General features: G+C 47.6%; 1 protein-coding gene across 2 annotated transcripts in view; it reads right to left on the bottom strand.

Annotated features, from left to right (window-relative positions):
- Positions 1 to 1,872: 1,872 nt before the first annotated feature.
- Positions 1,873 to 13,941, bottom strand: part of nck2a (NCK adaptor protein 2a) — a 29,047-nt gene continuing 16,978 nt past the window's right edge. For both annotated transcript variants that reach the window (XM_042710074.1, XM_042710075.1), the window contains exon 2: positions 1,873 to 3,317. In XM_042710074.1, the coding sequence (XP_042566008.1) occupies positions 3,035 to 3,301 (267 nt within the window). In that variant the 5' untranslated portion in view covers positions 3,302 to 3,317 and the 3' untranslated portion in view covers positions 1,873 to 3,034. The remainder of the gene's footprint in view (positions 3,318 to 13,941) is intronic.

The following is a 13,941-nucleotide window of genomic DNA, read 5'->3' as shown; positions in this document are numbered from 1 at the left end:
CCCTGCTGGAGAAAAAAAAGGTAGACGCCCTCCTTCACTTGGCACACCATCCTTTCTGGGGATTGGGAGGAAGGCAAGGAGGAGTACCCCAACCCCACCCCACCCTCATCCCCACCCCAACCTGTCTGCCCTTCTTTTGGATGCCTCGTAGGTGTTGTAGATTCAGATGATAAAACTTTGCCTCTAAACAGACGGTTGCTAGGAGCTCTAAAAGTAGGACCCGTAGGATGGAGAGGTCTGTCAACCAGAGCTGCAGCTAAAAACAAAAACAATGAGCAAAGATAGCGTTCCCTTCTTATCCAAACCACCCAATCACACAACACCCCAACACACAAGCACACACATCCCATCACACACACACACACACACACACACACACACACACACACACACACACACACACACACACACACACACACACACACACACACACACACCAACACACACACATACACAAACATATTCCTGTTTCACACCTCTTCTATCTCCCTCTCCCACTCTCTGATGCTGCAAGTGGAAAACACTTGAGCTTTGCTGTCAGCAGCACTGTGCTTGCTGTGTGCGGAGCAGAGTGTATTTCATTTAACCCCGCCAGCAGAAATTAAGCATCTTCTTCCTTCCCCTCCGTGGGAGTGCAGGAAATTGATCGCTTCCCGAAAGTTTAAGGCTCATTAATTCTGTGATCTTATGCACCGGTGGACGTGTGGAAGACAGGAAAAGTTAGGACAGAGAGAAGAGAAGCTCTTATATTTGGAGTTGACAGCAAAGTGCTTCTAGCATACAAAATTATACACATACAACAGCTCACACCAATGAAGAGATGCAAACCACAGCAACATGTTTATTTCATCCTTTTCCATCCATCCATCCATCCATCCATCCATCCACAGACTCATGAAGGCCTGACTGATATGCAATAAAACATTCATTGCATATCCACACATTTTGAAAACTATAAAAAAAATGCCTTGCACATTTCTTAATCAATTTCACAGGTAGGCTGCTGCATTCATGTGTTATAACTGCTGAAAGTACGTACTGTCATATGCATGTTGCATACCAAGCAGCATTGCTGAGGCACGACTTGTCCTCAGGGGAGAACAAATACGTCACACTCAGTAATGTACAATAAGATGTATTCAGCTCGTACATCGCTAATAGCCAGGAACTACATGTTTTCACTGCAGCAACCGTGTCTTCTAGCTCCTATAAAACACTACTTTTCTAATCCGTGTAAATATCCCCGGACAAATCCTAATCCACCATAATCCCGACCCGAGCGAGACGGGAATCTTTGTTTTGCCAGGCAAATCTCCGTCATTTCCTCCGAGCACACCTTCCTCACATTCCGCACTCACAAAGCCCAATCCTGCTACGTGTGGCCACTCCTTTCATTCCGCTCAGCAGGGCCGGATAATGGGAACGTCAATGGGCAGAACCATAGCGTTTTAATTAGGGAGGGGGATTGGGGTGCACCCTGGGTAGGGGAGTCCATTAACTCTCGCACAGCTGGGGGTCTCCCCTGCAGCTGATGCCCTGTCTCGATTCCTGAGTGAATCCAACCTTGTAACGGGAGGGCGGCCATGATGCTTAGACCGATTTTGTAAGACCGATTTTGCCTTATGAGAGACTGTCAACACCGCTTCAGAGATTAGAGAGAGAGAGAGAGAGAGAGAGATGTCCATGAGGAGATTAATTATTCCTCTGGTCTGGGAGAGTAAATGTTTCTCTGGTCTGGCCGACTGCCTGCCTTGGGTCCCTGCTCTACAGTGGCACATCTAATTAGCTTACCAAGCAGGATGAGGGAAACTAAGCATTTCCAATGCTCATAATCGCGGCGGGGGGGGGGGGGGGGGGGGGGAACGTATTGCATCTGAAAAAGCATATTTACAGAGTGACTAACTCGCTGCTGCTGTTCATCCGTAAAGTGCTGCCATTTCCTTAAATGGCATTTCACTCAGTGTCAAGATCACCGACTCTTCTCAAGTACTGAGACATGAGCGGCTCTAAAGTGAGAAATGGACTAGCTGAATTTACTCATTTATTATTAATGCCATAGCCATATGGCAACCAGTTCTCAGCACTCTCCTATGGGCACCAGCTTTAGAGATGTTCCAACACTGAGACAATACATTAAATACATAATAATAATACATAAATCTACTCCTCAAACTGTGAGGTGGAACAGCTGCTGGGCACACACACACCTTCCCTGATCTGAGCCTTTAATCTGCTCCATATCCAAAATCACACACACACACACAAACAGTCTGAAATACCCATTACTCTGCCCTGCAAACAGGTGCAGGGCCTCCTCCGGTGCCCCAGACACTAGTCACCCAGCAGGGGTGTGTATGTATTCTGCCTGCTTTCTGCACGGCCCTGTACCCCAGGTCCCCCTCCTGGGAAGCACCGTCTCCCCAAGTCTGACAGCTCAGAGGGATGGCCGCCTGGACCAAATGTAAAACGGCCCGCACTGCACAGTGAAGCTCCAGCAGATGATGGCCCCAGGACGAAAGTAGGCCAGGGTCAGGGAGAGGCTGCCGCATATTTATATTCACACCCTGGGCCAGATTCATACAGAGCCACCGCCGTACCCGCACAGGACCAGGAAAAAGAGGAAACAGACACAGGAGACGGAAGACTACAGACACCTCTCCAGCTTCTAACCATGAACTGGATGTGTCAGCATAGCTGAGGAAAGAAAATCTGCTTTGAATTCTTGGAGCTAAAAAACGCTATCATCTACATCATTGTTGCTATATTTAGCTTAAGATGCTGCAATGTCACTTTTCAAAAGTGAATCAGATTTGTCTGCACAGACTAACCACCACTTTTTTATGATGCGTGGATGTATATATATATAGATATATGAGTTAATGCACATATATCATGTCCCCCACAATGCAGGTGCATTAGTAGCCTTCAATTATTTATCCACATGGAGTACCTCAGTGTATCTCTACTCTCTACTGGAGGCAGGTAATGCTGGTTCATGTGTATGTATGTGGGCCATCACATGGAGCCCCCAGACTTAGTTACAGGTTATCTGCTGAGAGGAAACCTGCATCTTACCAAGAGTGTCTTTCAAGTTCTTCACCAGCGACCCTTTCTTCAAGCTGTTCTTGCGCTCCACGTAGTTGGATGGGACGTAGCCGGTGCGGTTGCCGGCGTTCCGTACCCGCCACCACGTCTTGGAGTCGTCCAGGAGCCAGAGGCGCTCGTTTTTCCGGATGTCAAGTTCCTGGTCCTGCTGGGCCGTGTAGTCCCACTTGGCTATAACAATCACCTCCTCTGTCATCTTTCATCGAGTCCCTCTACACAGACAAACAGGAGGGAAGGGAACGCATGAATAAATCATTTACGCTGCCAGTAAAGTCCACAGACACAGACACACACACACACACACACACGCACAGACACACACACACAAAACTGTTTCACGACCACTCTTGTCATAACAGTGAGACAGCATTCTGGCTTAAAGAAACTAGAAACGAGAAGGCTGTTCTGGTGCAAACTTTACTGATAACGAAGGTGGATGGGAAGACAAGAAGTACAGAAGTCCAATAACATTTTCTACTTAACTGCTTTTCAGCACAAAAGCCTGAGATAGTCATGGAAATACAAAGACAGGTGTAACCATTATCCCAAGTGATGAAAGAATAGAGGTATCCATATTCCCATCCACCCAGTCATAAACTGGATTTCATCTGATCCATTAGTAAGATACTCTGCTAAGGAGGAGAGATGCTTGAGTGGAAAAAGCCTTCAGACCAACCTGATGTCCACAGCATGAGTGCCTCTAAGGGAAAGACACAGACACATCTGAGGCTTTCATCTGCTCTATTTCACAGGGCTCAGCCAGGTGAGAGACGGTGTGTGTGTGTGTTTTTCTATGAGGGTCTGTGTGTCTTTCTACCTCTGTGTGTCTGAGTGTGTGTGCTTCTGTCTGTCTGTCTGTCTGTCTCATACCGATCATGAGTCCCAAATTGTGGCTTTATGCTTCTCAGGCAGCACCACTGTTCAAACCAAAGCTTATTTCCTCTGAAGCACTGAATACAATGTGCTGCCCTCCGTGCGTAAACCACCAAAGGAACACAATACATCCTCACGACCCTCCATATCAAACATACATATATAAGTACATTACACACACACACACACACACACACACAAACCAAACCGCCTAACCCTACCCACCATCATGACTAAATAACGAGTTTGAGCTTTTCACCGTGTGTCCATTTAATATTCCTGAGACCTGCAAAGATTGGAGCCAAGGCTTTGGAAAACAAGAGAAGGGGGAGAAATCGACCAGAAACAATTGCTCAGCTCATTAATAAATGGATGAATAAATCTAATGCTGATGAATGACATCCTGCGCCCTCTCCTAAATGCACACCGCACCAGGCCGGCGAGGAGAAGAGAGGAGAGGAAGGGAAGGGGAGAGGACAAGAGAAGGGAGGCGGACAATTAAAAATATATGCAGGCATGAATAGTAAACGACAGATTAAGAATTGATGGTGTTTCAGGGGAGGCCCACTTAAAACGCTGCACCCCTGCTGGGTGGGACATGAAGCATGGCTACTGAGTAAAACAGAGGGCCATTTGTGAGGGATGTGTGTGAGTGAGAGAGAGAGAGACTGACTGACTGAGTGAGTGAGTGAGACAGACAGGCCAAATGGGGGCTGAGGGAGGCCTTTTTCTTTATTGTGCAATTAATATATTTCTACTCAAATTGGCATAAGAAATGATAAAAGACGCATGGTGATTCTATGGCAGCAAGTGCTCCCAGGTACTGTGCAGACATTCCACAAGGGTTGCTTGTGCAACCATGCATTCCTTCCAGACTTTTTGTGTGACCACCTAATTACCTTCTTACGAGGGTTACGAACAGCGCACTCTGACCGAGGCCTTCTTAGGACATGACATAACTGTTACAACATGCACACACACACACACACACACACACACCTGGCAGCCCGCCAACCACAGAGAGGTATCGATTCACAGTCATTCCCCCACCCCTACCTTTCATTCGGAGGAAAAATGGGCAATTTAAGCGCATTTTATTTAATCTTAGGGTCAAATGGAAAAAAGAAAAAAAAAACATACAAAAAGGCAGCCAACAGCGGAGCCGCAGCCAACAAAATCACCACCAGATAAAAGATTCCATTAGTGCCGGCGAGGATGAAAGGATTTATATCCATTCCAGAATGTGAGTCATAAACGCAAACAGTTCTGAAGCTCCTCTGTCATAGAGCCGCCATTAATAGGACATTTCAATTAGGAGGAGAGAGGCCTGAGAGAGACAGCAGAGAGAGCGACGGGCTCATTTCAGGAGTCTTTCTGGGTGAGACCCAAAGGGAGGGAGAGAGAGAGAGAGAGAGAGAGAGAGAGAGAGAAAGGAAGTGAAAAAAAAAAAGAGTGAACAGGAGCTGGCTCATCCTTTACAGTAAGCATATGATCTCACTAACACTTCTGGCAGGGCCTGTGATGTCCTAATGCAAAAATCAGCAGGACTGGATCGTCACTCTCAAACACAGTGTGACGTGTGTGTGTGTGTGTGTGTGTGTCAGCAACGAAGTAGCAAGTCACCGCTAGATTCTGAACAGCTCAAACTCAAAGGAATGCGACACAAAGACACATTAAGACGGACAGAGAGAGACAGAGGAGAAAAAGAGACACAGATAGCAGTTTAGCTGATGAACACAGAGTCAGGCCTCATGTCTCCAGCTGCCATCTCCACTGCAGGCCAACTCTGCAGGTCAGTCATGGAGCAGCACTGGACATGTGTAACACCACCACCATGACATGACACAGAGCAACACTGTCTGCCAGAGAACAAGAATACGCAGCTACAGCTACACACACACACACACACACACTCTCTCTCTCTCCTTCCTTCTCTATCTCTCCGAAGCGTCCCTGTAGTATCTGCCTGCCTGTAGTGTCACTCGCCTTGCTGCACGGTGACAGATACTCCGGCGCTTCAGGAAGCCCGTCTGCATGTGTTTGACACGAGCTCAGCCTAGTGTGTCCGCCCCTGCCTCTCTCTGTCTGTCTGCCTATTTGTCTGTGTCTAAAAGGGAAAAAAGAAAAGATAATACAAAGACAGAAATTGTAATATAAAGCAGGAAAAAAAATGTTGCTTTGTTTTTTACAAAACAATTAAATTGGCAATTAAAACACAAAAAATGTGATAGAAAGATATTCCCACAAACCAAACCTTAACATCTGTTAATGAAAGCATCATGATCTCTCCCTCTCTTCCACTCACCAGCCAGTGGCATCCTTCATCTTCTCCTGCCAATTCAGGTCTTTGCCATAAAGCTAATCAGTCCTGGGGGGGGGGGGGGGGGGGGGGATCATGCATAAAAACCGCCATCATGCTCACTGCAGCTCAGCTGTGAGGCCTACAGGTTTCTCCCCTATCCTATCCTCCCCTCTTCTCCTCTACTCGCCCCGTCATTAAAAACCAGTGCGACCGCATCAGGGGTTAGTCATGATGCGTAAGGAGGAGTGCCGGTAGGAAAAAGAAAAAAGAGGCCAGTGCGTCATGACAGCTGGTAGAATCTTCCTGTCAGTAGGTTAAGTGCCTGAAGTGGTCACTGACAACACAGACAAGACGGCACTGGCAACAGAATGCTTGTCTAGCTGCAGGGAGTGCATGGAACCAGACACCGTGGGGGGGGGGGGGGGGGGGGGGTGATGGAGAGAAATAATAAAGGCATGGAGATAGGGAGAAAGCACGTGAGATGAAAAGAGAGAGGGAGAGAAGCATCAAAGAGAGGAGGAGAGGGGAGAAGAGGGAGGAAGAGTAGAATTAGGGACCACCACAACCCCACTTAAACCCATGAAATGCTACTGTGTACACAAATAAGACACACTAAATGTGTGGGTCCCCACCCACCTGACTGCTCAGAGCTAAAAGATATGGATAGAGCGGTTGTGATGGAGACATAAAGAAAGACCACAAGGGAAAGGGAGCGACTGATACACGGTGTGTGTGTGTGGTGCATGAGAATGAGAGAGAGAGAGAGAGAGATACAGAGAGAGAGAGAGAGAGAGAGAGAGAGAGAGAGAGGGAGGATGCTCAGGCCTCTGGCCTCTCTCACTACAGAGGTCGAGTTGAAAGTAGAAATGAAAGGAGCAGTTCAGTGTTTGGCTGCCTAGGCACTCAGGAGTAATAGAGAGAGAGAGAGAGAAATAGAGAGAGAGAGGGAAAGAGAGGGAGAGAGAGAAAGAGAGATTTTAACATGTTTGGCTGTCATGTCAAAAATAATTCAATGTCCTCACTCTCTCCTCTCCCCCTCAAATACCTTCTGTTTTCATCCATTCTGAGCAATGAGGGCCTAAAACATGCACTCAACTTTTTCTCTTCCTCTCTCTCACACACACACACACACACACACACACACACACACACACACACACACACACACACACACACACACACACACACACACACACACACACACACACACACACACACACACACACACACACACACACACACACACACACACACACACACAAAAAAAGCCCTCCCGCACACTCAAACAGGGTGTTGGGAACATCAATAATGGGCTTTGGAACGGGCTAAAGACGCTTCCAATGGAATCCACTCTGAGCTGTTTGGCCCATTCGGAATCCATTACTTAAAAGCAGGTCAAGGCCTCCGCTAACTGGGAACGGCTCGCTCTCTAAACACACTGAGAACTCAGCCCACGTTAAACAGTAAGTTTCAACACTCCCCTCCGCTCCCCCCCTTCAATTTTTCTTTTTTTTTCCCCTCCACCTACAATCCTCCCAGCTAATTAACCTTGACACAGAACAAAGAGCCCTGATGCCGGTATATAAAACATCCGCAGCGTTGGCTCAGCAACCTGAGGGGAGGAAGAGACCTTGTTCCACCGCGATGCAGGGCGGCGTAGAGCATTTGCCTGACAGACACGAGACAAGAGGCGAGAGGCGGAGGAGCTGATCTGAGAGCAGCCGCATTTCCGAGCGGAAAGGAGGGGTGGGGGATGATGAAACCAGCGGAAAACTGTCAGGTTGGGATGCGCTGATTGACAGCCGCTAGGTCGTCGGAGCGAACCCGCAGGGTGGAGCAGGCCAAGCGTTCAATTGTGCTCACACTGGCTGATCAAAGGTGTGTGAGTGTGTGTGTGTGTGTGTGTGTGTTTTAGAGCAAGAGTGCTTCCCCATCTATAATAACATCCCAATTTAGCCCAATTATTTTGAAACCGCTAATCAGTCTAGAAGTCTATCTCTTGACCTCCCACCGCCTTGGAAAGCCCTAACCACCCACCTAGAGCCAAGGCCAGCTTTCCGGAAACAAATCGAAATATTTAGTGGAGTCAAATAACAAGGAATAAAACATAGATCATCCTAAAATAAAATCAACTCAAAAGAGGAAAAATGGAAAAAGGAAAATGGAGAATTGAACAAAAAGACTGGAAGCAAGGCTAGCAGCACACAAAAGCCAAAAGGAGTCTAGAGCTTGACATCTACTCTAGAGCAGCTACTCTTCCATACCGCACTTTCCTTTTCAATAACTGTTTGACCTCATCATGTCGCAGTCTCTCTGCTTACCTCAGGCCACTGATATTCTTCCTCTTCAAAAAACAAAGAAACAAATAAAATAAAATAAAAACACCTGTTCCTGTGATGGTGTACCAGAGTGTAAAATGGCTCTGCCAGTCTCCCTTCACTTCTGCCACATCTACAGCCACCTAAACACTCTCTATCTAGATTCTAGCACATACACAGCTCCAACCTGAGGACATGAGGCCCTTTCTTCATGTCGTGGCATCTGTGTGGCACACGTGGTGAGCGGATATCTGGCAATGCCCCCAGACGATGATGTTCTGGCAACCACACCCCACCCTTGGGGCAGTAAAGGTTTACAAAGAGGAAGACAGGACCGAACTAAATGATATGGCTGAACTATAATGACACACACTGGTGTTGACATTGATATGCATTTCATGGGTTTAAAATGACTCAACATGCCATCTACTGTTTAAAATCCTCCTGAATCGATGCGGATGTATCTACGATCATTTGGTACACCTCCCCTGTCCACCCCCCTCTCAGCCCCTTGCCCACTATTTAGCATTTTTCAAAATCATGCAGTGGGTTGGGTTAGACTCCGACTCAGAGCTGGGTGGTGACCTTACACTGTAAATGAGAGGGGAAGAGAAATGGAGGGAGTTCTCCGCCAAGTGACCTATTTTGGCAATGCCATCGTAGAACGCATAGGGTGTGACCTCATAGGTCACAGATTAGATTGCTTGTGGCGTTCATAAAGGAGACAAACAGGCCAACTGGTTGGACCGCATAATTGAGCACAAGTGTGATGGCAAGTTGCCACATGCGCTGCTGCGACACTTTTGAAATCAGCGATACACATTTCTGCAAAACAACACAGTCAGAATCCTTGTTATCTTGTGGAAATGTTCTTTTAACAAAAGAATATCATTTGTACACATACCCAAACACACAGGCAGGAATGAAACACAGTCAGGTACAAGCATAAGTGTACACACACACACACACACACGCACAAACACACACAGACACACACTGAATAACTATGACTCATTACTATGCTAGTTATGGCTTTCTTTGTCCTCCTTTCCTCCTTCCATCCAGTCTCAAAAAACACCAATTAAGTCCTCAAAATACGTCTGCTTTTGTTGAGCATACAAACAAACACACACACACACACACACACACACACACACACACTGCATTCTCTCGTATTGTTTTCCTGGCTCTTGCAAGTAGAGCGCGGGAGGGAGCTGCGGCGGCGTGTCCCCGAGCATACGTTCCTAGCAAAGCAAAAAACTCCAAAGCGGAAAGGCTAATGTACTGAAAACACAGGCTTTGATGTGCTGCTCCCTCGCATTCTCCATCCTCATCCCAAAACACAGGGAGACAAGACTGAGTGATTGTGAGCCCGTGTGCGTGCGTGCGTGCGTGCGTGCGTGCGTGCGTGCGTGCGTGCGTGCGTGCGTGCGTGCGTGCGTGCGTGCGTGCGTGCGTGCGTATGTATGCATGCATGCAAGTAAGTATGGAGTATGCCATGGGATGTGTGTGTGTGGGGAGGGGGGGCGTCGGGTCAACCAGGGCTACTTCAATGCTCTTAGAAATCTGCCCAACCAAAGGTACTGAGCAACATGATCTCGTATGCAACTCTTCTTATCCTCTTGACAAGATCAACATATTTCCCTGTTAAAAAAGAACCACAATCTGAGACGTCCGATCAGAATCCTCTGAAGCTTCATTGCCATCAACTGACATGACTGTCTGCAGCTTTTAAATCCTCTTTAAATTGACTTGGTTAAATTCCTGAGTTTTAGAGAAGGAGAGACAGAGAGAGTGTGTGTGTGTGTGTGTGTGTGTGTGTGTGTGTGTGGGAGAGACAGCGCAAGAGAGTGTGCGACTAACCGTGCATAATTCAACCAAGCTCATCCATGAAACATCGAGAGAATCCTGTTGAGCCTCACACATTCCTATCAACACAACAGAGCTACTTGTGGTCACCCACCCTCCCTCTCCAACCCCACTCCTTAACTGATCCAATTAGCTATCTAACAACACAGGCGTAACATCAAACACAGGCACCGAATTTGCACAGAGCCCCAGCATGTCCTGCTAATTGTGTGTTTCTTTCTCCCTCCCTCTCTCGCTTCCTATTTCTCTTTTCACAGCAACAAAAAAAAGAAAGAGAAGAAAATTATCAATGCGGACCATCCACTGAACTCCCCTGAGTAGCTCCACATGAATAAACATGAGTCCAGCAGCTCCCGTCCCCTGTGTAGGCTAGAACCACTCTGGTGGAGGGAACCAGCCAGTTTCCGCCTGAGGAGCAGCCATTTTGCTTCCTGGGAGAGTGTGTGTGTGTGTGTGTGTGTGTGTGTGTGTGTGTGTGTGTGTGTGTGTGTGTGTGTGTGTGTGTGTGTGTGTGTGTGTGTTAGAAGGAGTGCTTGATATTTCAGCTATTTTCAACAGAAGGTGGCTTAGCGGCGAGCTGGTTGGGGGTATATAGTGGTCTCCTGGGTGAAGGCTACATTGTGCTGTTCTAGTTAGAACAGGTATAACTCCTGCCTTGTGCATGGCTACTTCCCCAAGGAAGACTTGTGTGCGGCAGATCCAACACTAACAGATGGATGGGCACATTGACGGACATGCCCCCCCACAAGCTTCCGTCCTCTCTCTCTCTCCCTCCCTCCCTCCCTCCCTCCTTCCTTCCCTCCCTCTCTCTCCCTCTCTCTCCCTCTCTCTCCCTCTCTCTCCCTCTCTCTGCCACACACACACACACACACACAAACACACAAACAAACAAACAGGGCAGCGTGCCATGGCAGGATTAGGCCAGTGCTTTAGGCTGATGACTGGGGACTCAGCTCAGTGTGACGGAGCAGAAAGCACACGGGGACGAGTCCCACGCTGCGAGCGCACTGCGTAAGCTACCAGGAACAGTAGTGGCTCCCACTCAAACACTCACACACTACATGTGTCATCTGCCCCAGCGCACTCCTGTTGGCACCGAACACAGCCCAATGTGTGCAGTGCAATGATATGCAATCTAATTACGGATATGAACGCCTGTATAACAATCTGCTCTCACGTCATATATAGTACGGATCCCTGTTACATACACAGTGATCGGATTTCATAAAATTTCGAACAACATGCAATTTGCACAATACACCAAGCACAATAGGCAGTACATGACAAACACAATATACCCAATTGTGACGCATGCCATCACAGTGTGAAGCATCAATGTATTTGGGTCACAATGTGTTCTGGGTGTGTTTACTCTTTGCAACTAGGCATGCATGAGAAGAAGGCGTTTAGACACAGATTACATGTTAATGTAAGGTGTAAATAGGCTCTTCGTGATCAGCAAGTTAAGTGAGCATCTAATTACTGTGGGATCAATCAGAAGCACGTGGAACAGAACAAAAACAGGAGTTGAGTAGATCATTTCCTTTTGAAGTATAAAGCAAGTCTACGAAAAGCTGATTGCACTGGTTGTACATTTTAAACGGTTTACTATTAACTATGAAGACAAAGGAGAGTTAACATTCTTTTTTAAATTTAAACAATTTTCCATAGACCTGGTAGATTGTTGCCTGGGCTTTGCACAAAATGCTAGTGGAAACCACAGTAGCGTCAGTGCAACCCATATACAAGGCCAAAAAAGCTAAATGTAGTGGCATAGAAGGAACCGCCTGCAGGCACACGGCAGAAAGGGTTAGCCTGCATGCAGCATGAGACGCACGGACCCATTTGACTTCTGTGGGCCTGACGCCCACCAGCCCCGACTTACTCCCTCCACCCTCCAAACATTTAACCCTCCATTCAGCGAGGCTCCGCCTTCATGTGGAGGGCCCCTTCTCTGGCCCCACTTTCATGTGGAGGGCCCCTCCTCTGGCTACAGGGCCTAAGCGTGGTCTGTGGAGGGAGCCACGTGGCCCCTGAGTGCCGATCGGTGGATTTAACCAGTGCAAACACACACACGTACACACACACACACACAGACACAGACACAGACACAGACACAGACACAGACACAGACACAGACACAATCTGCCACAAGTTCAACCCATGCGGAGCACCTGTTAAAAACCCAGCTGAAGTGTGGGGCCAGCGTGAGCGCTGCCGGAGCCTGGGGCTAATTTCACTGTGAGTGTGAGCACACTGGTTAGCTTCACCTAGCACAGAGCCAGGCCTGTCTGTATGGGGTGGGCCAAGACCTCTGACGAATTCGACAACCTTGTGGAGAGAGAGAGAGGGAGGGAGTAAGAACTTTGTCAGCATGAGTATAAATCACGACAGTCATTGCCATCATGAGAACACGAGAACATTGGCAGACAAGTCATCACCATCATGAGAACTGAGACAATTGGCAGACAAGTTGAGGCAGCCAAGTGGATCTGTTCCCTCAATGTTCTTTCACAGGACACGTAGGATTCATAGACACATAGTCAAGTGTCATTAACTGACTAAGACTGCTGAAGCATAACTTCCCCCCCCCCCCCCCTCCCCCCTTGATGCTCATACACTGATGGTCTTGCTTTGCTACCCACTGGTAGCTCCCCACATCAGTATGACACTGTTCACTGTGCGGTCCCTTTGAGCCTGTGTTTGGGATGCCGCCGGCCTCCATCCAGTCATCTGTGAGGCAACACCCCCCCCCTCCCCCGCCCCGCCCCGCCCGCCTCTGCTGAAATTCCCAAATAAACAGCATCTGACTGTGGCATCACCGGATGATTAAACATTCACAAAAACACCAACCCTGTCATTACACAACAAATTACATCACTCGTTTTAGGCACTCTCCAGCTGCATCTGCCCCTCTCTCTCACACTCACACTCACACTCACTCACACACACACACACACACACACACACACATACACATACAGACACACACATTTGTATTATATCATCTCTGTCAGCAGCCTGCTAGGGAAAAAAATTACTAGTAACTTAAAGGTAGAGCCTGATTCTGGCAAAAGGTTGTTCATATTTGAGCTCAACGGCCAATCAAACTGAAACACTCAGTGTGTTTACATGATGGTATAATTCGAATCTTTGCTTAGTCGGACTATGCTTTCTTTCGAGGGTAGGTGCTATTATCCCAATATACATGGCAGTGAATAAATCGAATCATTGGCCGAAAGCATGTCATATCCGATACGATAGGTGGCGCTGTTTTCATTACAACTAGTGGTGATACAGCCCTTTCCGCTTGACCTCTTCACCACCACCATTAACAACAACAGTTGATTGAGCATGAATCGCGTCTGTTCATCGGTCCAGAAATGCGTGTTGCCTCTTGGGTTGTTTGTTTGTTTGTTTGTTTGTTTCTGCCGGGCCGATGTGTTTATAAGTTACATTATTCAAAGGTGAAAG

Source organism: Clupea harengus, chromosome 2 (assembly GCF_900700415.2).
Source record: "Clupea harengus chromosome 2, Ch_v2.0.2, whole genome shotgun sequence".
Lineage (NCBI taxonomy): Eukaryota > Metazoa > Chordata > Actinopteri > Clupeiformes > Clupeidae > Clupea > Clupea harengus.
The sequence above is the reverse complement of the archived record's forward strand: the minus strand, read 5'-3'. Positions and strand labels throughout refer to the sequence as shown.